Source organism: Trichosurus vulpecula, chromosome 5 (assembly GCF_011100635.1).
Source record: "Trichosurus vulpecula isolate mTriVul1 chromosome 5, mTriVul1.pri, whole genome shotgun sequence".
NCBI classification, from domain to species: Eukaryota; Metazoa; Chordata; class Mammalia; order Diprotodontia; family Phalangeridae; genus Trichosurus; species Trichosurus vulpecula.
Window position 1 is genome coordinate 274,675,354 of NC_050577.1, and position 26,666 is coordinate 274,702,019.

Sequence of the window (26,666 nt, forward strand, 5' to 3'; positions counted from 1 at the left end):
GTGGAAAAATTAGGTATATAAGACACAGGAAATAACCAAAGTAATCTTGTATTTGATAAACACATGGATCCAGACTTTTGGGACCTGAACTAATTATTTGACAAAAGCTGCTGGGAAAACTGGAGAGGAGTTTGGCAGAAACTAGATACAGACTAACATCTCTCAATGTATACCAAGATACAGTTAAAATTGCTACATGGTTTAGACATAAAAGGTGATACTAGGAGCAAATTAGGGGAGTGTGGGATAGTTTAGCTGTCAGATCTGTGGAGAAAGGAAGAATTTATTACCAAACAAGAGATAGTATTACAGAATATAAAATGCACATTTTTTTATTACTTGAAATTAAAAGGTTTTCCACCAACAAAACCAATGCCGCCAAGATTAGAAGGGAAATAGGAAACTGATAAAAGAAAAAATTACAGCAAGTTTCTCTGATAAAGACCTCATTTCTCTTTTTGGTTTTTTTGAGGGGAGAAGGCAGGGCAATTGGGGTTAAGTGACTTGCCCAAGGTCACACAGCTAGTAAGTGTGTCAAGTGTCTGAGGCCGGGTTTGAACTCAGGTCCTCCTGACTCCAGGGCCAGTGCTCTACTACTTACTGTGCCACCTAGCTGCCCCAAAGACCTCATTTCTCAAATGAGAACTGAGTCAAATTTATAAGAATATAACTCAGTGTCCAGTTGACAAATGGTCAAAGGATAAAAACAGGCAGTTTTCAGATAAAGAAATCAGTCATATTAAACTATGCTCTAAGTAACTTGATTAGAGAAATGGAAATTGAAACAACTCTGAGGTACCACTTCACACCTATCAGATTAGCTAATATGACAGGAAAGGAAAATGACAAATTTTGGAGAAGATGTGGGAAAATTTGGACACTAATGCATTGTTGATGGAGTTGCAAGCTGATTCAACCATTCTGGAGAGTAATTTGGAACTATGTTCAAAGGTTACCAAACTGTACCTACCATTTGATCCAGCAATATCACTACTAGGTCTGTATCCCCCTTGCCCCCCCCCAAAAAGGAAAAGGACTTATAGGTACAAAAATATTTATAGTAGCTCCTTTTGTATTGGCAAAGAACTAGAAACTGAGAGGATGTACATCAATTGAGGAATGGCTGAACAAGTTATGGTATCTGATTGTGATGGAATAATATTGTGCTATAAAAGATGAGCAGGATGCTTTCTGTGGATTCTTTCAATTTCTATTTTACCTTCTACTTCTAGAATATCAGGGCAGTTCTCCTTGATAATTTCTTGAAAGATGATATCTAGGCTCTTTTTTTCATCATGGCTTTCAGATAGTCCAATAATTTTTAAATTATCTCTCCTGGATCTATTTTCCAGGTCAGTGGTTTTTCCAAGGAGATAGTTCACATTGTCTTCCACTTTTTCATTCCTTTGGTTCTGTTTTATGATATCTTGATTTCTCATCAAGTCACTAGCTACCACTTGCTCCAATCTAATTTTTAAGGTAGTATTTTCTTCAGTGGTCTTTTGGACCTCCTTTTCCATTTGGCTAATTCTGCCTTTCAAGGCATTCTTCTCCTCATTGGCTTTGTGGAGCTCTTTTGCCATTTGACTTAGTCTATTTTTTAAGGTGTTGTTTTCTTCAGGATTTTTTTCAGTATTTTTTTGGATCTCCTTTAGCAAGTCATTGACTTGTTTTTCATGGTTTTCTCTTATCATTCTCATTTCTCATCCCAATTTTTCCTCTACTTCTCTAACTTGCTTTTCCAAATCCTTTTTGAGCTCTTCCATGGCCTGAGACGAGTTCATGTTTTTCTTGGAGGCTTTTGTTGTAGGCTCTTTGACTTTATTGACTTCTTTAGGCTGTATGTTTTGGTCTTCTTTGTCACCAAAGAAAGATTCCAAAGTCTGAGACTGAATCTGAGTGCGTTTTTGCTGCCTGGCCATGTTCCCAGCCAACTACTTGATCCTTGAGTTTTTCAGCAGGGTATGACTGCTTGTAGAGCAAAGAGTACTTTGTTTCAAGCTTGAGAGGATGTGATGATTTCAGAGCTATTTCTATACAGCCAGCTCTGCCACAGCAGCACTCCTCCTTCCCCAAGAACTGCCTACCTAGACCTGACTCAAATCTTAAGCAGGCTCTGCCCTCCTGCTCTGATCCACCACTTAATTCCTCCCAGCAGATGGGCCTGGGGCTGGAAGTAAATGCAGCTGTAGTTCTGTAGCTGCACCTCCCCCTCCTACCCCCAGGGCAGTGTCTGAACCACAAACTCTTTTCACTCTGTTCCCCTCCCCTCCCCCTCCCCACCCCGCAGCTTTTCCCACTAACCTTCTCTGTTGTCTTTGGTGTTTGTGGGTTGAGAAGTCTGGTTACTACCACAGCTCACTGATTCAGGGTGCTAGGGCTTGTTCCGCCCAGCTCCTGGTCTGGTTGGTCCTGCCTCCGCCCATGCTGAGCTCCACTCCCCTCCTCTCTGTGCGTGACAGACCTCATTCAGCGACCATCCAGGCTGTCCTGGGCTGGATCCCTGCTTCCCTCTGCTATTTTGTGGGTTCTGCAGTTCTAGAATTTGTTCAGAGCCATTTTTATAGGTTTTTAGAGGGACCTGACAGGGAGCTCACACAAGTCCCTGCTTTCCAGCCACCATCTTGGCTCCGCCCCTTCAATTTAGTTATTCTTGCAATATAATGATCCAAGACAATTTCAAAGGACTCATGATGAAAAAAAAAATGCTATCCACCTCCAGAGAGAGAATTGATGTTATCTAAATACAGACTGAAGCATACTACTTTTAACTTCCTTCCTTCCTTTCTTTTCCTTTTTTTTTGTTTGAGTCTTCTTGCACAAAATGAATAATATGGAAATGTTTTACATGATTGCACATGTATAACCTATATCAGATTGCTTATTTTCTCAGGGAAGCAGTAGGGTAGGGAGCAGGGGAGGGGTAGAACTTGAAATTCAAAGCTTAAAAAAATAACAAATGTTAAAAAAATTTTTTACCTGTAATGAGGGAGAACAATAAAACATGATTTTTAAAAAGACAACTATAAAATGTATAAAATGTTCAGGAGTCTATTAAAACACTAGCAACTATATATATCTAATTATAAAACACTCTTTGTAGAAATGAAGACCCACATAGAGGAACATTCATGAATAGTCAAGCCAATATAATTAATTTTTTCAGTGCCATACCAATCAAACTACCAAAATAGAAAAATAATAATGAAATTCATATGGAAGAATAAAAGGTCAAGACTCTCAAGGGAAGTAATTTTAAAAGATAGGGGAAGATATACCAGATCTCAAATTACACTACAAAGCAGTAACCCAAAGATCCAAGCTTTGGGGGCAAGAACAAAGATCGCTGGGAAAACTGGAAACCAGTCTGGCAGAAACTTGACATAGACCACCTCACACTGTGTACCAAAATAAAGTCAAAATGAGTACATGATTTATACATAAAAAGTGATATCATAAGCAAATTAGGGGAGTACCAAAAAATTTACCTGTCGTATCTATGGATGAGGAAAGAGTTTATGATTAAACAAGAGACAGAGCAGATCATGGAAGGTAAAACAAATTATTTTAATTGCAGCAAATAAAAAGTTTTGCACAAACAAAACCAGTGCAGCCAAAATTATAAGTAAAGTAGGAAACTGGGAAAACATTTTTATAGCAAGTTTTTTCTGATAAATGCCTCATTTCCCAAATATGTAGGGAAGTAAGTCAAATTTATAAAAGTAAGGACTATTCTCCAATTGATAAATGGTGAAAGGATATGAACAGGTACTTTTCAGAAGAAATCAAAGCTGTCAATAGTCACGTAAACTGCTCTAAATCACTAATAATTAGAGAAATGCAAATTGGCTAACATGATAGAAAAGGAAAATGACAAATGTTGGAGGGATGTGGGAAAATGTGTTCAGTAATGCATTGTTGGGAGGCAGCTAGGTGGCTGAATGGATAGAATCCTGGTACTGGAATCAGGAAGACCTGACACTCACCAGCTGTGTAACCGTTGACAAATGCATTCTAGTATCTTTGCCAAGAAAACTCCATATGTGATCACAAAGAGTGGGACATGACTCAATGACTGAACAATAATGCATTTTTGGTGGGATTGTGAACTGGTTTGGTTTACATACCACTGCTAGGTCTATATCCTAAAGAGGCCAAAGGAAAAGGATCCCTATGCACAAAAATATTTAAAGCAACTCTTTTTGTGATGGCAAAGATTTCAAAACTGAGGGCATGCCCATCCACTGGGGAATGGCTGAACAAGTTGTGGTATGTGATTGTAATGGAACACCATTGTGTTATAAGAAAGGAAAAGGGGATAGTTTCAGAAAAACCTAGGAAGTGTTGTATGAACTGATATAAAATGAAGTGAACAGAACCAGGAGAACATTGTATACAGTATATATTGTATACAGTAACATCAATATTGGTTGGGTTTGTTTTTTTTTTTTTTGGAGAGGGGAAGGCAGGGCAATTGGGGTTAAGTGACTTGTCCAAGGTCACACAGTTAGTAAATAAGTCAAGGTCACATTTGAACTCAGGTCCTCCTGACTCCAGGGCCGGTGCTTTACTTTGTAATGATGATCATCGATGATGAAGACTTAACTGCTCTGATAAACACAAGGATCCAAAACAATTTTTCTTGTTTGTTTTTTTGCAACGTGGCTAATATGTTTTGTATGATTTCACATATATAATGACATTGGATTGCCTTCTCAATGGATTCCGGAAGGGCTGGAGGGAGGGAAAAACAAACAACTAAAATTTTTTAGAAATGCATGTTAATATTGATAAAGTATAGCTTTTTAAAAAGAGGATTTTGTACTGGTTAAATAACAAGTCGGTCAATGAAACAGATTAGGCACACAATATACAGAAGCAAATGAACACAATAACACAGTGTCTAAGAAAGATTCACTGACTGCTGGGAAAACTGGAAATCTGCCTGGCAGTAATTAGGTATAAAGAGGAAGGGAAAGGAGGGGAAGAAGCATTTATTAGGCACCTACTATGTGCAAGGTACTATGACAGCCATTCAAATCAAGCATCAAAATAAACCAACCTTAGAACTAAACCTTTGAATTGCTATATCATAAAATATTAAACCAAGATGTTAAAAAAATGTAAAAATGTCAAATGTTCAGTCACATTGCTCTCACGAAAAACATTTTAATAATAATTTTTAGTAAAAGCAAGTTTTTTTATACTGTTTAATAAGTTATTTTAAAGGTTTTTCATTTTTCATATTCAGTGCCTATCTGTGTTTTATATAATATGCACAATCTATTACTATTATTATATATAATTTATAAATAAGTGTACACATATTGATGGTGCATGCTCAGCATTTTTTTACTGCTGTGATAAGCAATCAAAAAAGAAAGACCATTGTTCTAGATGCATGGGTGAGGAACCAGTGGCCTTAAGGTTAGAGCTTCTCCTTTTAAGCTTACCCTGCCCTGTCAATGCAAATGTGCTTTTCTGCCCGCAATATCTACCTACTAAGGATTCAATGAGACAGTAGATATAAAGGGCATCTGAAACCATACAGCACTGTGTAAATGTCAGCTGTTATTATTGCCTTCTTCAGCCATTTTCCTTTCCTTTGCCATAGAGGGTAGAGAGAGCATCAACAAATGAAATCCACAGGCTGACATTTCCTGTTTTCAACTTTTTCTTCTATTGAACTGGGCTCTGACAACAAACTTCAGAATGTGGGTAGTGGAAGCAGGAAGAGAATACAAGTTGCACCTTTCCTTTGGCAGCTGTTTGCCTCAGCCCCCAGGGTACTTAGGATTGTATTAGATTTCTAGGAGAGTTCTCAGTTTTAAAAACGATTGTGATAATATGATACTAATAGTGGAAAATTCTTTGAATATGTGACTTGTCATGTGGTCGCCATCTTATTTATTAGTAGTGATATTAGCACAAAGAGCCAACACAGACACCGCCAGAGACATCTAACAGCTAACATTCATATAGCACTTTCTATGTGCCAAGAACTGTGCTAAATGCTTGACAGTTACATTTTATTTGATCCCCACAACAACCCTGGGAAGTAGGTTTGATTATTATCTCCCACTTTACAGATGAGCAAACTGAGGTAGATAAGGGTTTAAGTGACTTGCCCAGAGTTACAGAGCTAGTAAGTGTCTGAGGCCAAATTTAAGTTCAGGTCTCCCAGGCTCTAGGCCCCAGATCCTTGTCTACTGCACCACTTAGGGGTGTGTGCGTGCGTGTGTGTGTGTGTGCACGCATGCGTGTGCACGTATGCATGTATGTGTATGTATATGTGTATATATATGTATATACATATATACAGACACACACATATAAATACATTATATGTGATGCCTACAAAGTACCTCACACAGTATTTTATTTGATCCTAACCATGACATGAGGTAAATACTAATCGTTATTATCCCCATTTCTGTTCCAGTGACTTACACAGTGTTACACAGCTAATGTCAGATGTTGGATTCAAACCGCTGTCATTCTTTATGAAAATCTCCAAGTCCTATGGAAATGATCGTGCAAGAGGATAAGAATCGTAGTCTTTACCGAATGAATGACTCAAGTGCTTATGATGTATAAAGGACTGAGCTAAGCAATACAATACAAACAGAAAAGTCAGATAGTCCATGCTCTCAAGAAACTTACCTTCTAAAGAAGGAAGTGGGGAGGTTTCAGCTTCAAGTCAGAAGGAAAGGTCCTGTAGCCCCAAAGCAGATGGTAATAAACTCTTAAAAATGTATTTCCACTGATAAAATCCTATCAGTTTCTGTTATTAGGCTATTTTGTGGTGCCAAGGACTTTGGTGATAAGAACTTTCTTTCTGGGTCTTCAATAGCAGTTGTAGCAGCTGCAGGAGCAATGCCAGGCTGCATGCCCACAGGGGCTGCTTCCCGGGAGGACAGCTGCTGAAACTGGGCTGGAAACATTGCCATTCCAAAAGCTCCTGGGTTCGGAGTGCAGGGCTATCTCTATCAGTGTCTGAGGGGAGATAGTGATGGAGGTGGTAGGGGGGATTTGACCTGTTGCACACTGACTCCTTCCTTTCCTCCAGGTGCCCCACCAGTTTAGCTAGTCTGGCTTACCTGTCTTGTGAGGGGCAGTAGCTGTTCCCTTCTCCGCAGGAGGTGCTTCCCCAGATGATGGTTGTGAGCGCTAGACTGGAAGCAGACCCAGTAACCTGAGGAGGGCTGCCTCTGCCAGGGCTCTTGTATCCATCTGCCTGTTGGTGGTGCTTGATTAGCAGTTGTTGTTGGTGCTGATGGGAAGATGGAAACAGCCTGGTGGTTCAGGGAACATTGGATACAATTTTTAAGACTCTTGGGATTAGTTCCTTGGCTAATTTGTCAGGATCTGAGAGGAGATGGTAGTCAGGGTAATGGTGTTGGTTCACCTTTACTGATACATGCAGTTTCCACTTTCCCCCTCTGGGTGCTCTGCTGCTTCAGCTAGGCTGGCTTGCCTGCCCTGTGAGTGACATTTGGTGATCAGTAGCAAAGAAAATGTATTTCCACTTTAGCATATGGAGCCAGGTGTTACAGTGGATAGGATGCTGGGCCTGGAGTCAGGGAGACATCTTCCTGAGTTCAAATGTGGTCTCAGAGACTCAGTGAGTTCAAATCTGGCCCCAGACACTCACTAGCTGTGTGACCATGGGCAAGTCACTTAACCCTGTTTGCCTCAGTTTCTCATCTGTAAAAGAAACTGGAGAGGGGCAGCTAGGTGGCACAGTGAGTAGAACACGCGCCCCGAAGTCAGAAGGACCTGAGTTCAAATCCGGCCTCAGACACTTGACCTGCTTACTAGCTGTGTGACCTTGGGCAAGTCACTTAACCTCAATTGCCCTGCCTTCCCCACTGCGAAAAATAAAAATTAAAAAAATTAAAAAAGCATTAAAAAAAAGCTGGAGAAGGAAATTGCAAACTACGCCAGTATCTTTGCCAGGAAAACCTCAAATGGGGTCACAAAGAGTGGTTCACAACTGAACAATAACAGCTTTAATATAACCCAATAAAATGGAAGGCAACGTATGACAGTTGTTTGTAGCATCCCAGCTATACTGTAGCCAAGAATACCTGGACCAGAAGTCAGTAGACTGAATTTTAATTACTTCCTAGCTTTATTATTAACTAAATATTTCACTCTAGGCAAATCATTTCCCCTCTTTAGGACTCAGTTTCCACATCTATAAAATGAACAGAGCATGCTATATACAGCAGAGGTCACCTCCTCCATAAAGCGTGCTCGAAGCTGCCCACCCTGGTTGTCATTGGTCAAGCAGACACAAGGGGCAGAGAGATGATGCAACGGGTAGAGTGGTGGGCCTGGCATCAGGAAGAGCCGAGTTCAAATGTAGCCTCAGACACTGATAGCTGCTCTGTGACGCTGGGTAAATCACTCGAGTTCTGTTTCCTCATGTATAAAATCGGGATAAACGTAGCGCCTCCCCTCCCAGGGTTGTCGTTAGGATGGCATGAGATAATCATTGTAAAACGTTTGGCACAGTACAGGCCTGGCACATAGTAAGGACTCCATGAATGTTAGCTGTTATTATGATTTGGGGACTTCTTCCAGCTATGTGATGGTCTTGTATGAGTGGCCTCTCAGTCTCACTCCCTTTCCATCCTGCCCCCATGACTGCAACAGGAGGTGGGGTGCTCTATCAGTAGAAAGAAGAGATAGTTACTAACTCATATGAACCGGGTAGGAGAAGGAAAGGGAAAAGCATCTATTTAAAATAGCACCTACTGCACGCCAGGCACTGGGTTAAGTACTTTTTGCAAATACTATTTTGTCTGATCCTCACAACGATCCTGGTGCTGTTAGCTCCATCTTAGAGCTGAGGAAGCTGAAGCACACAGAGGTTATCCAGCTGGTCAGGGTCTGAGGCCGTGTCTGAGCTCAGGTTTTCTGAATCCTGGCTAAGAGCTCTACCTGAGCCAGCAGCTGCCTACTTTCTTTGAGGCAAATAGTGGGCATAACAGATTCCCTGGGAAAGGGCGGAGAGATGGGCTGTGATCTCTCTCACCTCACTGCAGATCCCATACGAGGCTCAATCCTGCGCCCGCACCTCTGGCTACCTTTTATGCTGTTTTCCTTTGCTGAGTGGGTGAATGTGCGTCAACTTCCAGGTGGAAGTGTCTGGATTCAGAGGTTTGATCTCATGATCTCATGAGGTTCAAAGGTCCCGGGTCTAATGGAAGGAGTGACTGGTTGCGACAGATGTAGGAGGGGTTAACTTTGGAAGTGATTCAACTTGAAGTTCAGAGGTTTGGGTTTGGGGTGGAGGGGCAGTATAGACCTTGGTGGAAATGAAAAATGCTTAAGAGCAACCTTATAAACTGATTTATGTTCTGAAATTTGAGTTTCAGTCTCCCAGTAGAGAGTAACAGTATTGTATCCATGTAGCAGGTTGTTAAAATGTACTCCTAAACGAAGTGGTTTAGCGCTCTCGGCACCTCACCTTTAATTTAGTTTAATTCTCCATGTGCCATTTCATTCATTGCTATGTATTTAATTTTATCCTCCCAAGTTCCACAATTGTCTAGGTGATGTGTGGGTGGATGTACATATATATGTACGTATATGCATATATACATACATACATATATAGAAAATTTCTATATATTATATATAATTTATTTTCATTATAATTCAATTTCTCATTATAATTTCTCACTAACCAAAATGCAATGTTTATCACTAGTTAGCTTCACTATCCCACTTCATTTAATATTAATGAATTAATTCACTTAGTGTTAATGAATGAACAGACGGAACCTGTCCCAATAGTATCCTTATTTATCTATGATTAAATTAGTATTATAACTAAATATATGCAATTTATTAACAAGTAGATTTGAAATATATATAATACATACATATATGTATATAACTATTTACATTTTGTCTCTAACCAATGTTACATCCTGTCACCTCAAACCCTTAATATAATGATAAATGACTTCATGCTCTTCGGATATTTTTTTTCTAAAAATTACACCACAGTTGCAATAGTACTGAGTAAGAAGTTTCTTCTCATCCTCTTTTTATTTCTTTTCAGCTGTGAAAGGAGATTTAGCTTCTCTTGATAGAATTGTCTTTATTGGATTTTCTTATAAAATAATACCTTAGACAGTTTTAACAAGAAGGAAGGAAGTCTATCCTCACCTTTCATTCTGTCTTCTCCATAGATTCTTCACAGGTCTTTTTTGTATAATAGATAAAACTTTTCTCCTCAGATTTTTTCATAGCTCCTCAAGAATAAAAGATAAGAGAGATACTCTCCTGGACTCCACAGGGAGAAGTTGGTCAAACTATTTTGTAAACTGACTTTTTAAACTAATCTTCTCAACATCCCCTTCAAGCTCTCTCTAGCTCTTAATGGTACAGTCAATCTCCATATATTGTGATGAACATCAGAACAAGGGCTATATAAATTGTTTCTGAATCAGAATTACCTAAGTTTTTGTCAAATGGACACTTGTTGAGCAAGCTGAGGTTTGTTGTTATTAGGGAGTGTTTGACTTTTCATGACCCCATTTGTGTTTTGGGGTTGTTTCCTCCTCTAGCTCATTTTACAGATGAGGAAACTAAGGCAAACATAACTAAGTGACTTGCCCAGGGTCGCACAGCTAGAAAGTGTCTAAGGTGAGATTTGAACTCATGAGTTCAAGTTCAAGATGTCTTTCTAATTCCAAGCCCAGTACTCTCTCCATTTCACCACCTAGAGCTCCGGTTGTGCTAAACACATTCCTTTTTGTGTATAGGAAATGCTATGTAGGTGATTCATTCTGTGCATTGAGTGTCCGTTTTTATTTCCCCCCTCCTTTTACGGAGGGCCTGGAAGTGAGCCATAACATAAAAGTAAAATTTGTGCACTATGCCAGGGGATTTAATGAGCTGAAGATTGTGAGGACAGAGAGCTTACTCCCTCTCATTAGAAGCAGGTTTCTCTAAGACTGAACTGGGTCCAGACTGCATGCCTTGATACTGTGTGAGGTAAATAAAATGTGAAGACTTCACAGGGAAGATATGTATAAATACATACATACATACATACATATATATGTATATATGTATAGACTGCATGCCTTGATACTGTGTGAGGTAAATAAAATGTGAAGACTTCACAGGGAAGATATGTATAAATACATATATATATATATACACACACACTAAGAAATGTTTAAAAATCAAGAAATAGGGAAGCGGAAAAATTCTGAGGCCATGAGAGTCTGATGGCTCAGCCTCTGGGAAAGTTTACCCTGAAACTTTTTGATCTTTCTTCTGGTTCTGGTTTAAAGATTTGCTTAGTAAGAACAGGGTCATAATGTCCTGTTTTTCTCTACTGTAAAGAATGGAGAGGGTCTCCCCCTCCCCTTTTCCTATTCTCCTTCATTAGATTTACAGATGTCACCTCAGTTGTAATCATTAACTAAGGAAATGGGAATTGGAGTTTCTGTGCCTTAATTTCCCAGTTCTTTGTCTAGCTTTCATGCTCAGATTGTAAGCCCACCCCTCAGCCAATGGTGAGAAGGGTCAGAGGTGGGTGGGAATTCTCTTGTGTTAGGTATAATTATGGGTACCTAACCCCTTGTAAAGCGCCTTCCTTGCTGGATTCGCTCTAGCGGGGGATGCCCAATTCTCGAGAACTGAATAAAATTTATTTCTGTTCCTACCCTGAGATGGCAGTCAGATTAATAATCTTCCTAAAACTCAGATCTGACTAATCACTGCCTAGATCAAAGATCAGAAGTCTTAAGTGGCTCCCTATTGCCTCTGGAATACAAGGAACCACCCTGTTGCAGGCCCTCATCAACCTCCTGGTTGGTCTTCCTGTCTCAAGTCTGTCCTACTCTATCCTCTATTCAGCTGTCAAAGTGACCTTCTTAAAATGCAGGTCTGACTGCTACCAGTGGCTGTGGCATCAAAATGGCTGGAGATGGCCGAATGCTGCAGAGAGTAAAAAGAAAAACTCGGGCCAGGCGGAAGAGTAAAGAACAGCTCCATTTATTTAATTGAGGAACAGGGCTTATATACCTTTTAGGCAAGCAGAATTAACAAATCCACATGTGAGGCATTTGCATAATGCATGACTTCCTCGTGCTTTTGTTCCCCTTTCGCCGTAAACAATATTGTGTTAATAGCCCACAGGTGGGGTTTTGGAGAGAGCGGGTGTGTACCCATGAGGCTTGAAGGGCCTTCATCCTGAGCAGCACGTGTATTCGGAGGGAGGGATGGAGAGCCCACATGCTGAGTTATCAGCACAAGGGCAAGAACAGGCCTCTGGCCTGTATTTAATGCCAGAATGGACTTTCTCAGAGCTGGCCCCCTCCATCTGACCACCTCACCCTCTTATTCAATAAACTCCAGTGACTCCCTATTTCCTCCAGGATCAAATGTAAAATCTATTTGACCTTGTAAAGCCCTTCACAACCTGGCTCCTTCATTCTTCAGTCTTTTTTTTTTTTAAGAGGGTAGAGGGCCAGGCAATTGGGATTAAGTGACTTATCAAGTGTCTTATGTCAAATTTGAACTCAGGTCCTCTTGACTCCAGGGCTGCTGCTCTATTCACTGCACCACCCGGCTGCCCCATCCCACTCTTACTCTTTACTCTCCTCCACATACTGTACAATTTAGTGGCACCACTCTCCTTGCTTCTCCACACCCAGGACATTCCCTCTCCCAACTCCCAGTATTTTCACTGGTTGTCTGTTGTGGCTGGATTTCTTTCCCCCTTCATCTCTATCTGTTTTCTCGGGTTTCCTTCTGTTGGCTAAAGTCTCCCCTTTTGCAAGACTTTTTTCATCTTGGTGTTCCTCTGAGGGGGCTGAACCTGACTAAAATGTATTGGGAAGTGCTTAACACAGTGATTAGGAATACAACAATGTGTAATGTGAATTTGCAGGTTTCCATATACAGCTCACCAGGGTCTATTTCTATTTGTTTGACACCACTAAGGGCTTTGTCTGCCTGCTGTCTTCCCCATTAGACTGTGCGCTCTATTAAAACAGGCCCCTCTTGGTATTCCCAATAATAAGTGCTAGTTGACTTAGTGTGGCATTTAAAAACATTACTTCAGCCTACTTTTCTAATTCTATCTCATATTATTGTCCTTCTCGCACTCTATGTGGCAAACAAGATGGACAGCTAATTGTTAATCTGAAATTGAAATTCAATTTCTTTCTTCGGTGCATTTGGACAAGCTGTTCTTCCTGCCTCGAACTCATCCTCATCACCTCGTAGAATCCTTCCTTTTAGAGCTCAACTCAGGCACTTACCTTCTCCATGATTCCCTTCTCTCTTTTCTTCCTTTTTAAAAATGTCTTCCCAAAATACCTTGTTTTTACTTGTGTATTTACCTATCCTGTGTTTGTACACACACGCACCACACACGGCGTCTCAAAGTCTTTTTGTCGTTCAGTCATGTCTTGACTATTTGTGACCCCATCTGGGGTTTTCTTGGCAAAGATACTGTAGTGGTTTGCTATTTCCTAATCCAGATCATTTTACAGTGACTTGCCCAGGGTCACACAGCTAGTAAGTGTCTGAGTCCAGATTTGATGAGTCCTCCTGATGCCACGCCTGGCTCTCTATCCACTGGGCCAGCTTGATGCCCAGAGTCTTAGTAATGCTTTAAGATTTAACTTCAGAATTAGAAATGCTATCAATGTAAAAATATTTGAAAAGTTTTAAACATTTAAAATATTTCCCTTTAAAATTCAACATAACCTTATAATCTTCCTGTGCTATATATACACATTTATCTAGTCAAAAAACTTTCATCAGTTGCTGCTCAGTGACTGAAAGGATTACATTTTACACTCCTGAGGTTTAGATGCATACACCATTTGCCAATGGCAATAGTTCAGGTGACCAGGGTAGCCAACTGGAAGACCACCTTTATTGATCCAGAGGTCTTAGAACTGTTGAATACACAATGCATGATTACTAGGGACCCTCCGTATCTTGCTGAAATTTAAGTTAAAAACATTATTCAAAATTCAAGAAATATTGTAAATTTAAATAAACTGATTTTTTGAGTAAATTTATAGTTTATACTTCCTATTAAAATTTAGAACTGTATTAAGACTTTTGGGATACCCTGTATATCTATCTGCACCTGGCTTAGCTGCTGACTTTCCTGGACTACTTTTTTACCTCCCCCAGCAACCTTCTTGTCTGTTTTTGTTGTGTATTGGTATCCACATAGCCAAGCTCTAAAATAAATCTAATCTGTATCCCTACCCCACCCTCCCACCAGGAACTGTTTTTTTAGCTTCCTATTCCCAGTACATGGTAGCTGCCTAGCAAGCTGTTTAATTCAATAATCTCAGAACTCCCTAAGCATTTTTCCAACAGGTAAAATCTAATTTGGGTTATGTACAGGTGTCAGGGAAGTTGACGGCAGCAACGTCTATCCAATAATATCTGATAAGCAGCTTGGACTACTCTTACTAGCGTGACATGAATTACCTAAAGATGTCCTTATCACTTCTAGCTTTCCAACATGCTCTTGAATGTCTAATTTAGTTCACAATCTCCATTTGTGTCGGTTAATTTAGCACCAATTTACTTCAACAATGATTTAAGCACCTACAAAGTGCTAAGCACTATGCTGATTAAAATCAGAAGCAAAACAAAGCAACTTTATTAGCTTGGGTCATAGTAGATGCTCAGATTTGCTGAACTGAACTGACTGAAGGGAAAAGCAACCAGCAGAATTTTTTAAAAACTGAAACCCCAAAATAGCTGGTCTCTATGTTGCATTTACCAGTTTCACACAGGGGTAAACTAAGCAGATTCATTATTGAAAAGTCAACTCAATTTATCTGTAAACTGGGGACATTTAAAACTAAACTTCCACTTTTGTCAGATTTAACCTCTTTCTCCGCCAAATCTTTAAGCTATTAACATTAAAAAATGCTATAGGTTTTTGCCTCTCAGCAGTATTCGCTGACAGAAGCACAAATGAACAGTTCACAGAACAAAGATGAGGAATATAAGCAACGCCACCCCCATCCCCCCGCCCCCCCAAATTAGCTCCTGAAAAATCTTAAATGGACACTTTGATGTTTTCAAAACATGGCCAAATTTGACCTCTTTCAAAGGAAAATGCTTATTTTACATACTGAAAAAGAAGGCTTATGTTAAATGATTTTTTCCAAAGCCACAATGAGAAATGGCATATCTTTATTATACTCATAGGATAGAAATGGTTATTTTTTTGGTGGGTAGATTCTATGGCTCTCACCATGATTTTCCTTTTTTGAAATTGGGAAATAACAGACAAAAATAAGCTCATTTAGGGAAACAGAAATCCTACAGATGCTATTAGAAAAGTAATTAGAAGGTAAAAATAAAATTAGGTGTGTTGTTAATGTGAGTGGGTGTAGTAGCAATTAGATTTAAGATCTTTCCCACCCATTAATAGGCCATGTGACCTGCTTATGTCACAGAAGCCTAAGACACATGTGGTAGGAGGAGCTTCCTGACAAGAAAAGGAAGTTATGTCACTGGAAATGCTGAGAGGGAGAAAGAGATGTTATGACTGCTAATGACTGCCCTTGTGATTGTTAGAACTGAACAGGCCAACTTAGCTGTACTGTGACTTTGTCCTTGAGGGTTGGAGAGGTTTTGGGATGGCAAGACTCCAGGTTCTTATATTGTGTATTGAATGTTTTAGGTTCCTTGCTGTTATGATGAAGTGGACTGATTGGGGACTGCTTGTGGGATATGGTTCTCTGGCGTCTGAATAAATGGTTTACTTCTTCTACCTTCTATGTGGAGAGTCTCGTATACTTTGTGATACAGAACTAAATAGGCATTTTGACAATTATCATCTATATTGTTATTATTGCCTTACTGTTACAGTGGGAAAGTAGGTTATCAGTTGTTCCCCTCTCTATGTGGGAAAATAAGTACACTAACAGACTGTTGGTGCAGTTGTGAAATGGTCCAACTATTCTAGAGAACAATTTGGAACTCTGCCAAAGAGCTATAAAACTGTGCACACTCTTTGACCAAGCAATAGTACTACTAGGTTTGTACCCCAAAGAGATCAAAGAAAAAGGACCTGTATGTACAAAAATATTTATAGCAGCTCTTTTTGAGGTGGCAAAGAATTGGAAATTGAGAGGATGTCCATCAATTTGGCTAAACAAGTTGTGGCATATGATTTTGATGGAATACTATTGTGCCGAGGGGGATGGTTTCAGAACAAAAAATGGGAAGACCTATGTGAACTGATGCAAGTGAAGCGCACAGAACCAGATCATTGTACATAGTAACAGCAATACTGTAATGATGATTAACTATGAAAGACCCAGCTACTCTGATCAACACAATGATCCAATTCTGAAGAATTCATGATGAAAAATGCTGTCTGCCTCCAGAGAGAAAACTGATGAATTGAGTGCTTTAAAAAAAACAACAATTTTTAACATTCATTTTAAACAAATTTTGAGTTCCAAATTTTCTCTCTTCCTCCCTCACCTCCCCCTTCCCTGAGACAGTAAGCAATTTGATATATATATATAATACATGTTCAATCACTGAAGCATAGTTTTCTCACTTTATTTTTCTTGCTTTTTTGGGTAACATGGCTAATATGGAAATAATGTTTTGCATGATTTATGTATAATTGACATCATATTGCTTGTATAATTGATATGTGAAATTGGTATCATATTGTTTGCCCTGGGGGCGGGGGAAGGGCTGGCGTGAGGGAGAGAATCTGAACTCACAATTTTAAAAGAATGTTAAAAATAAATTTTTTAAAAAATCATAAAAAAAATTATTCCTCTCTAATGAACTAGCATGAGATTACCTGGTTTCAAAATAATGACTTTTTTTTTTTTTGGCTTTCTTCATCCACTCTTCTTTTAACAGGTTTGGGATCTCTATGTCCAGTTCTCTCAAAACCATGTAGTTTTAATCAGAAGACCTTGGTTCAAGCCCTATTTCTGTTAGCAGTGACCTTGGGTAAATCACTTCAGCAGTCTAAATTTCCACAGTAAAATGGGGATGACAATAATATCGGTACTATCTCCCTCCCAGGAATGTTGTAAGGACCACAAATAAATATGTTTGGTACTTTGTATACTGTAGCTATACAAATAAAAGGTACTATCATCATCATTATAATTTCTTGCATTACTTGTTACTTTCAGGAAATGGCTGGGAGGTTTTGTTGCCACTTGAGATTGAATGTACCAGACTCTACCCAGACAACCCTCCCACCCAGTGGAGTGATTACGTACACAAACAGGCATCAATATTTATTAACACAAGACAAAGGAAACACATTCAATGAATTAATAGAACACTGTCCAGCCAGATGTTAAATTTAAAAAATGTATATCTAGTCTAATTTCAAATAAATAAAAAAAAACTTTATACATAATTACATAGTATTATAGTTTGAATTTGACACTGGTAAATATTTGACAGAAAGTAAACAAAAACTGCATTTAGGACTAAAAAAAAATTATTCTCATATCTTTACAATCTCATCCTCTGGACAAATAACATGGCCCATCTACATAAGACTAAATCAGGAAGGTCACAAAAATGATAAAGGAAAAGACTTGTGTTTTAAGAGTATTGTAGCTTCATGCTCCAATTTCTCTTGCCACCAGTACACTACAGCAGACAACAAAAACAATGCTAAGGCATAGATCATTCTGGAGCTTGAGAGCAACAAGATGAGGTTAGCATGACTCCTCCTTGGTTTAGTCTGAAAGATTCCTGGATTCCTAAGGAAAGTGGTTTATTTGGCCAAGAGATCCAGCACCATGCCTAGGGCAAATACCATAACACAAATGCTAGGGTCTTAGGTTTTTTGTTTGAGCCAAGCATTGTGCCAAATTTTCCCAAGGGCTATCCTAAAGTGATAACTATTAGGAAGGCTATGGTCCCTGATAACCAGAAGCAAAGCAACTTTCTAAGGATCTGAGGGAAGGAAGGACTTGTACTAGGGAGAAAATAGCCCATTGTGCAATAAGAAGCATTCTTAATGCCAATCTTGCTATGCTAGTCACTGAACTCCAGAGCTTTAGTGTCATAAAGATATAGACACAAAACTTATTTAGCTCCCTATAAATGTTCTTCATCTCCAGGCACTCTTCCAAAGAGGCTGCCTTTATTGCCTTATTTTGCAGTTTTAATAATAAGGGTCTCAATTTGATGAATGGATCTCTTCGGACTGAGATGAAAACTCATTCATTTAGTAAATGAAAATACAAATTTTCTTCTCCATTTCCATCTGCAACTTTTGCAAGGGAACACAGGCAGTGTGTCCTAGAGACCTAGGCTATGTGCAGTAGATGACTTTAAAAAAGTAAATATATATATGAGCATATATATGCATACATCATATGCACACATGCACATATGTATGTATACACACAAATACCATTGAGGAAAATGAATTGCCGTAACAGCTTTCAGAGCAGGAGTTTTTAACCTGAGGTCAAGGAACTTGAAAATGTGTTTTGATAACTGTATTTCAAGATAATTAGTTTCCTTTGCAGTCCTATGTATTTTTTATCTTATGTATTTATAAACATGATTCTGAGAAGGGGCCCATGGGCTTCATCAGACTGCCAAGGGGGTCTGTACATATATAAAAGCTTATAAGCAAGTCCCACCACAAAGTCAAGTGACACCATGGGATATTGTTCTTACTGCAAGAGCAGGAGTATGTTAAAGAGGAAAGTTTTCTTGTTGTTGAAAACTCTCAGTTATACCAAATTTTAGGAGGGATTTAATAAGCTGGACTGTATCCAAAGGAAGGTAACTTGAATGGTAACCCTTGAAATCCAATCATCTAAGCAATGGTTGTAAGAACTAGGGACACAGCCTGAAAAAGGGAAGATTTAGAGACACACAAAGTGCTCTGTACACAGTAGGTGCTTAATTAACATAAACATGAGTTGAATTGAATCTAATGACAGCTGTCTTCAAGTATCTGAAGGGATGTGTAAGAGATAAGACTTATTCTGCTTGGCTCCAGAAGAACCCTCTTTTAACAAGGCTTAGGAGTCCTATGCCCTAAGGGTATAGCTACCCTAAAGGAAGGAAGCCCCAGGAAGCTACAGGGAGGCAGATCAATCTATGGAAGACTTGTTTAACAATTAGAGCTGTACAAAAATGGAACAGGCTGCCTCATGAGGTAGTGAGTTCCTCATCACTGGAGGTTTCAGGCAGAGGTTGGATGACCCCCTCTATGGCACATGTCGTATAGAGGGTTCATCTAATGGGCATGAGGTCGGAGCAGATGATCTCCTAGCTATGTGATTTCCAAATTCTATGACTAGAAGGGATAGTCACAGAATAACGCAGACATTGATCAAAAGCAGTGAAATGGCCACAAAAGCAGGAGCAGGACTGTTAAAGAGAAGCTACAGACCTGAAGAAATACAAAATCTATTCAACCCACAACCTGAACAATCAGCCCTCAAAGTTGCCTATACTCTTCTGCTCGTAATGGAATATCTTTTGTGAAAGGATGAGTCTACATGTCTCCTTTCTAACTTTTGCAAGTATGATTTATAATATTTTATATATTTTTTTCCTTCAGAATTGGGAAGATTACAGAGAAAGGCAGTTCTTTTAAAACAGTTGCTATGGCCCTCTGCTTTGTCCAGAATGAATCACTGGTGTGTGTGTGTGTGTGTGTGTGTGTGTGTGTGTGTGTGTGTGTGTATACATACACATACGTGTGTATGTATATGTATCTTTTAAATCATGCCAAACATTAGCAAACTATTGTACTTGAAAATGAAACCATTTATCTGCATGCATAGAAGTTTCATGTTTGTCTTGCTTTTCCTACACATGCCAGAGCCTCTCACATTGCAAATTTAAATTTACTTAAAATATTAAAAAACAGATCTGCAACTGGAAAATGTTTTTGGGCCTGCCCTTGTTGGAGAATGAGAAGAAAAGAAATGAGGACAATGAAAAGGATAGTAATAAAGTGGCTTCAAGTCATAGGACTGTGTTTACGCAGCACTTGACAGCACTGCTATAGAGAAGGGTCTGTCTCTGCATTATAAACCTTATTTTCAGGGTAAATACAAGTCTTAAAAATCGTTTAAAAACATACTTAGTTTACATGATGTTACACTGGGGTAAATAATATGCATTATTAAAATAGAGTAAGTAAGTATTTACACAATAGACTAGATGGATCCAAGAGAACCATTCTAAAGTCTTATTCACTTTGAGGGTTTGGTGGTTCTTTTTTTTTTTTTAATTTTAAAAAATATTTCTGTAAGAAAAAAATAATAGAATCCAACTATGTTCGAATACATGAAGGATCAGACCAAAAAGGGAAACTGAGCCAGAGGCAAATTTGGCTCTTTTAGTCTGCTAGGCCTGGGCACCACAGTTATTCCAAAACAGTGTGTTTTGCATAAAACAGGGTTCCCTTATGAGTATTTTTCTAAGGCTGGCTATGATAGCATTCAAAGGAGTTGGCCTACATTGAACTTTTTATTTCTGTTGCAATGCATTGGCTACTTATCTCACTCCCTTCTCAACTCCCCCCCTCCCCCCAACCACATATGCATAGTTTCCACCTGATAAACTCCCCCCTCCCCTCCCCCACTGGCTCCCACGGAGTGGAAAATCAGAAGGAACTTTCCAGTTTTAAAAGAGAAACTGTATGTGGAAATTGTAAATAGAAGTTTCACTACAAAGGAGCAACAGGGCTGGGGAAGAGGAAATTCACTGACTTTAGGAAGTTTTGACACCCAATTAATCAAATTGAAAAGCATAATTTCAAAACTGGGGATAGTAGGGACTGGTATCTCCCCAGGATGCCAGTTTTTTCTTGGTGCTTTGAATAGTTTGTTTTGTAAAGTGAGACTTTTAATTGGTCAACTTGCAGAAGAAACAGGATTAATGTTTAAAAATTAAGTTCACTCTAAAGGCAAATGGGCTTTAAATACAAGCACAGGCAGCTTGATCTTATAAAACATGCCAGCCAGCAAAGTCACAGTACAGTGTGCAATGGAAACCTGCATCCAACTTAACATTTCTTAGTTGTCTAACTAATTAAATGTTAAGAATCTTAAAATTACAATCCCTAAATGTTTCTACTTTGGTGGCTGTAGTTATACAATAGCCTTTTTTTTTTGCACTGAATTATGCATACTATTATTTACAGTTTAAAAATATAGGCAAAAACCCTTTAAATTTTAGACGTGTGCATGTGTGTGTATGTATGATGACATTATTTTTAGATTTAACGAGTCATCCAATTTGCTTATGGCATGACTGTAAGTATTCTGTATAACCCCATGTTAACAAAGCCCCAAAGCACTAGCTACAGTATAACTGCAAAATACAGTATATGATGGAGAACTGTGGAACTCAGACTATTTCCTTTATGTTAATAAATCCCTTTGCAAAATTCTAAAACAGCATTAGATAAAAATACAAGTATGTACAACAGATGAAAAAATGTAACACCCATTTAGCAAAGGCTTTAGTAACGTGCTGCTTACATCGTCAATGTTAAAGGTCACCCCGAGTAAAATATTAACTTTTCTTTTTTTCATTTGCTACCAAATGAATTTCCCTTTCCTGTTTGTCACATGATTGAAGAATCCCACAGGATGAGATGAAGGAAATAAAGTATCCACCTCAAATCATTTTATAGCAAGTATTAGTACTTGTTTTTAGCTTTTTTTTTTTTTAAAAGATGGCAATAGTGACCCAGTCTCAGGCCTTTGGCTTTCATGGTTCTGAGGAACTGGCTACATGCCCATGATGCATAACTACATATTATAAGCCACATAGATAGGATCCAACTGATCTGCCAGAAAGCTGTCTCGGAGGTGCATCCGCTGCTTCTCTCCTCTGGAATTGATTGGGATGACGCCTGGGTCCACCACAACCACAACTCCAACAATGAGGTAATGTTCTTCCAAGACCACGTTAGTCACCAAAGGGACCAGATCCAGGGCTTCTTGCTCACAGCCACACAGTTCCACAACCACCACGAGCAAGTTGGTCCATGTGAACACAGCACTGAAATTTCAATGATAGTGAATTAACACAGGCGTTGATAACATGATAATAAACCTAGGCTCAAAAGGAAGCAGTGGCAGGGATAATGTTTAGGATGCATGCTTATATTTATGTTTGACTATTTTAGTGGTCAAAATATTTCCTAACAAATAACAAAGCTCTCTATGTAAAGACTTAATTCTAGAAGAGCCTGAAAGTAGCTCAACGCATCTACTCAGCTCAATGAACAAGCATTTATTAAGCATCTACTATGTGCTAGGCACCATGCTACGTGCTGGGAGTACAAAGATGACAACAAATCTGTCCTTGCCATCAAGGAATTTAAATCTAGCTAGGAGAGACAACCTGTACATATTATATAGGAATATACAATATATATACAAAAGAGATACAGAATAACTTTGAGGGAAAGGTGCTAGCATCGAGAGAGATCAGGAGAGAATTTAAGTAGAAGGTGGTGCTTTGGCTGAGACTTGAAGGAAACGAGGGACTCCAAGAGGTAGAAGTAAGGGAGGAGCGCTTTCTAGGCATCAGGGCACCAATTCAAGACCGCTGAGATGTAGTGCTGTGTTTGAGGCATGGTAAGAAGGCCGGTCTTTTTGGACTGTATGAGAAAAAGATTAGAAAGGGAGGCCGGTGCCAGTATGTGAGACCATAGAATAGTGTATATTTGATCTATAAAGTAAGAGTTGCACCTCTAAAGTTTCCTGAGTAGAGGAGAGACATGGTTAGAATTAGGCTTTTAGAAAATTATTCAGCAGCTCTGTGGAAAACAGACTAGAGAAAGATGCTAGAGCAGAAGACGGATAGGAGGCTATTACAAGTCCAATTAAGACTTGACGAGCCTTGAACTAGGTTAGGGGTCATGAGTGGAGTGCTAGTGTAAGTAGGTTACACTGTGGTCGTGAAGCTGAATGACTAGAAGAAGAGCGGTGTCTCTGAGAGAACTAGGGAAATTCAGAAGAGGTTTCTGTCTTGAACACACAAAATACAAGTTACCTGTGAGACATTTAGGTTGATGATGTGGAAATGGAGTTCAGAAATGAGACTATGGGTAGATATGTAGATCTGGGACTATGAGCATAATGATAATTAAATCCATAGGAGCTGATGAGGTCACCAAGAGGAAGTACATACACACAGACACACAGACACAGACACATATACATTATATATAAAAGAATAAGAGAGATCAATGTCACAAAACCCCCTACCTTGGGTGGCCAACAGTGTCAAATCAATAAAGAAGTCTAAGCTAAGGACTGAGAAATGACCCTCAGATCTAGCAATTAAGAAATCACTGGTAACGGTGGAGAGAACATTTTCAGGTGAGTGAGGAAGCTGAAATCCAGACTGCACAGAGTTGAGAAGAGAACATGAGGTAGAGGCAATGAGTGAAGACAGCTTCTTCTGGGAATTTGGCTGAGAAAAAAAAGGATGATAGCTTGAGAGGATAGTTGGGTCTAGTAAAGGTTGGTTGTTGTTTTATTTTTTTAAGGATGGGAAACAAGTATATGTTTGAGGGCAAGGGAAAGGAGTCATTAGATCAGTGGGTACTGAAGATTAAAAAGACAGGATGCTTTAGAGGGCAGGGATGGGATCAAGAGAACACACAGTGGCTTTGGCGAGAAAAGCCACTGCCTCTTCATCAGAGTTCCCTTAACTCATTTTACCTTCCACAACATTCTAGCTTGGAATTTGGAACCCTAGCCCCCAAACCACCGAATACTGTGTATATACCCTGACCGAGTGACAGTACTACTAGGTCTGTGTTACAAAGAAGTCAAAGAAAGCAGGGAAGAACTCCTGAGGACAACAATATTCATAGCAACAAAGAACTAGAAAAAGAACAAAGAGGGGGTGACTATCAACTGGGAACTAGCCATATAGTAGAACAGAAGTTGGCAAACTATGGCCCACGGGCCAAATATGGGCTGATGCCTATTTTTTTGTACAGTTCATAAGCTAAGCATGGGTTTTTACATTTTAAATTTTTTTTGAGGGGGGAAGGTGGGGCGATTGGGGTTAAGTGACTTCCCCAAGGTCACATAGCTAGTAAGTGTATCAAGTGTTTGAGGCTGGATTTGAACTCATATCCTCCTGACTCAAGGGCCGATGCTCTACTCACTGTACCACCTAGCTGCCCTGGTTTTTACATTTTTAAATGGTTGAAAAAAATTAAAAGAAGAATAATACTTGGTGATGTGAAAATTATAGGAAATTCAAATTTTGGTGTTCATAAATAACATTTTTTTAGAACACAGCCACACTCATTTGTTTATATACTGTAAATAGCAGTGTTCTCACTAAAATGGCTTGAACAGAGTAGTTGCAAAAAAGACCAAAAGAGCTCTCAAAACTTCACGCTGCTTCTTGGTGCACTACAAATTGTAGTGAGGCAGTCAGAATTTGCTGTGTCATACTGTTCGCTGTGCTGATGTTTTATTTTGTTTTTATTACCAGTGCACAGCCATCATGTCAAAACAAGAAGAGAGAAAAAAGTTTAATTATGAGTTTTTGAATTCAGGGCTGAGATTGCCTTTTTTTGGGAAAGAAAAGAATCATCCTCAATCACTACCATTGAATGGCTCTGGAAATTAGCTTTTGCTACAGACTTGATAACGTTTCTTAATGAAATTAACCTAAAATTATAAAGCAAAAGAGCCCTTACGGGCAAAATTTTATTTCAGTAGGTAATTAGATGATAACTAACACTGCTTAAAAGGGCAGCTAGGTGGCGCAGTGGATAGAGTGCCAGGCCTGGAGTCAGAAAGACTTAGATATTTATTACCTGTGTGACCCTGGGTAAGTCACTTAATCCTATTTGCCTCAGTGTCCTCATGTGTAAAATGAGTTGATGAAAGAAATGGCAAACCACTCCAGTATCTTTGCCAAGAAAACCCCAAAAGGGGTCATGAAGAGTCAGACACGACTGCAAAATGACTGAACACAAACACTGCTTGAATCATAAGTAATGTCAGGCTACTTTATATACTTCCTGTGCTGTCAAAAGTTCAAATACAAAGTGGGATCTATGTTCCTGCACAAATTTGCAACAAAGAGATTTTCAGAGCTTAAACTCTGCCAGCAGCATTTTTTGGATCTTGACACAAGTGTAAAAGATATTTCCATGTTTCAAAATCCATTTAACTGTGGGAACTTCCATTTAACCTTTAACTGGAATTATCTGCAATATCATGATATGCTAAAAGGCAAAAGTATCAAGAGAAGAATCTAGTAGAATTTTATAAATGCCTTCTCTAGGATGAAAATGCTCAATTAAAAGCATATGCTCAAGGACGGATAGCAATATTTGGCAGTACCTCACTGTGTGCAAAGACATTTTCAGAGATGAAATATGTAAAATTTATTACAGATCAGTATTAACAATTGAACATTTGCAACTGACTTTGATGATAGGAAGAAGAGTCAACAAAAGGTCTGTAAGAGATCAGGAGTTTTAGAGGACAAGATAGTTTTCGATTAATGTGCTGCTGAGTATGTATTTAAAAAAAAACAAGCTGTAATGAGATTAGCACTTTTATATACAATCCCTTTTGAAATGTACATGTTTGTTGATATTCGTGAGCTCAGATTAATTTAAAAAAAACCCACCTTTTTTTTTAAAAGAAAAAAATTCTCTCTCTTTAAGCTTACTGCAAGTAAGCCTCACTTTGAATTGGAAGTAAAAGGATTACTGAGCAAGGTTGTGAAAGTCTTTGTTACTGGCTAATAGGAACCTCCAATCTCTATTACCTCTAGATAACCTATTAAAGCAGTAGGAATAAACAGAGGCCAGGAAAGAGGGTTGAGCTTGGAATCAGAAGGCTCTGGGTTCAGATGCTGTCTAGGATGCCGAATGGATGATTCTGGGGGAACTCAATTTCTTTATCTGTAAAACAGTCCCTATCTCACAGGGTTACAATGAAGCTCAAGTGAGACAATGAACGTACACCGCCTAGCCAACCTTAAAGTGCTACATATAGACGCCAGCTCTAATCATTGTTCGAAATGGTGCTAAGGTCAAAAGAACTGCAGATGCAATTCTTGTCCGGTTTCATTCTTATTCTGTTCATTGCTGCAGTCTAGCTGAGGAGAGAATCGATGACTTGCTCCAAATATTAGAGTTGTCTAAATAAATAGGATCTAACTGATCTGTCAGGTGATTCCTCTAAGCCTTTTGTATTACCATGCTCACACGCCATCTACCGAACACTTCTCCCGCTCTCCTTGATATTGGTGAATATTGTCTGAAGAGAGGAGTGAAACCAGGGACCCCAACAAGACAGGATCCCTTCGTCTATTGGTGTCTAGTCTAAACATTGTCATTTGTTGAATGTACATAATAAAATTCTGATCATCTACAAATGAAGGCAATCTCGTATACTTGCTGACGTTGTGAATCTGCAACCAAGTCTTTCTTTTAACAACAAACACTGGCACCCACTTATAATGCTGGTGTTAAGGGCTAAGGGGACAGGTAAGTGATGCAGTGGATAGAATACTGGTGCTAGTCAGGAGGACCTGAGTTCAAATTCGACCTCAGACGCTTACTAGCTGGGTGACCCTGGGCAAGTCACTTAACCCTATTTGCCTCAGTTCCTCAT

The 26,666-nt window shown here is 39.1% G+C and overlaps 1 protein-coding gene and 1 long non-coding RNA gene across 2 annotated transcripts in view; both read right to left on the minus strand.

Moving 5' to 3' along the window:
- Positions 1-6,678: 6,678 nt before the first annotated feature.
- On the minus strand, positions 6,679-9,149 carry LOC118852374. The gene is made up of 3 exons (XR_005010533.1): positions 9,044-9,149; positions 7,101-7,273; positions 6,679-6,715 (listed from the first exon to the last, which is right to left on the minus strand). It is a non-coding gene; the product is annotated as an uncharacterized LOC118852374 (long non-coding RNA).
- An 8,133-nt stretch (positions 9,150-17,282) lies between these two features.
- The window catches only part of DIP2B (disco interacting protein 2 homolog B), a 195,102-nt gene continuing 185,718 nt past the window's right edge, over positions 17,283-26,666 (minus strand). The window contains exon 38 of the mRNA XM_036759013.1: positions 17,283-22,059. Coding sequence (XP_036614908.1) covers positions 21,807-22,059 — 253 coding nt within the window. The 3' untranslated portion in view covers positions 17,283-21,806. The remainder of the gene's footprint in view (positions 22,060-26,666) is intronic.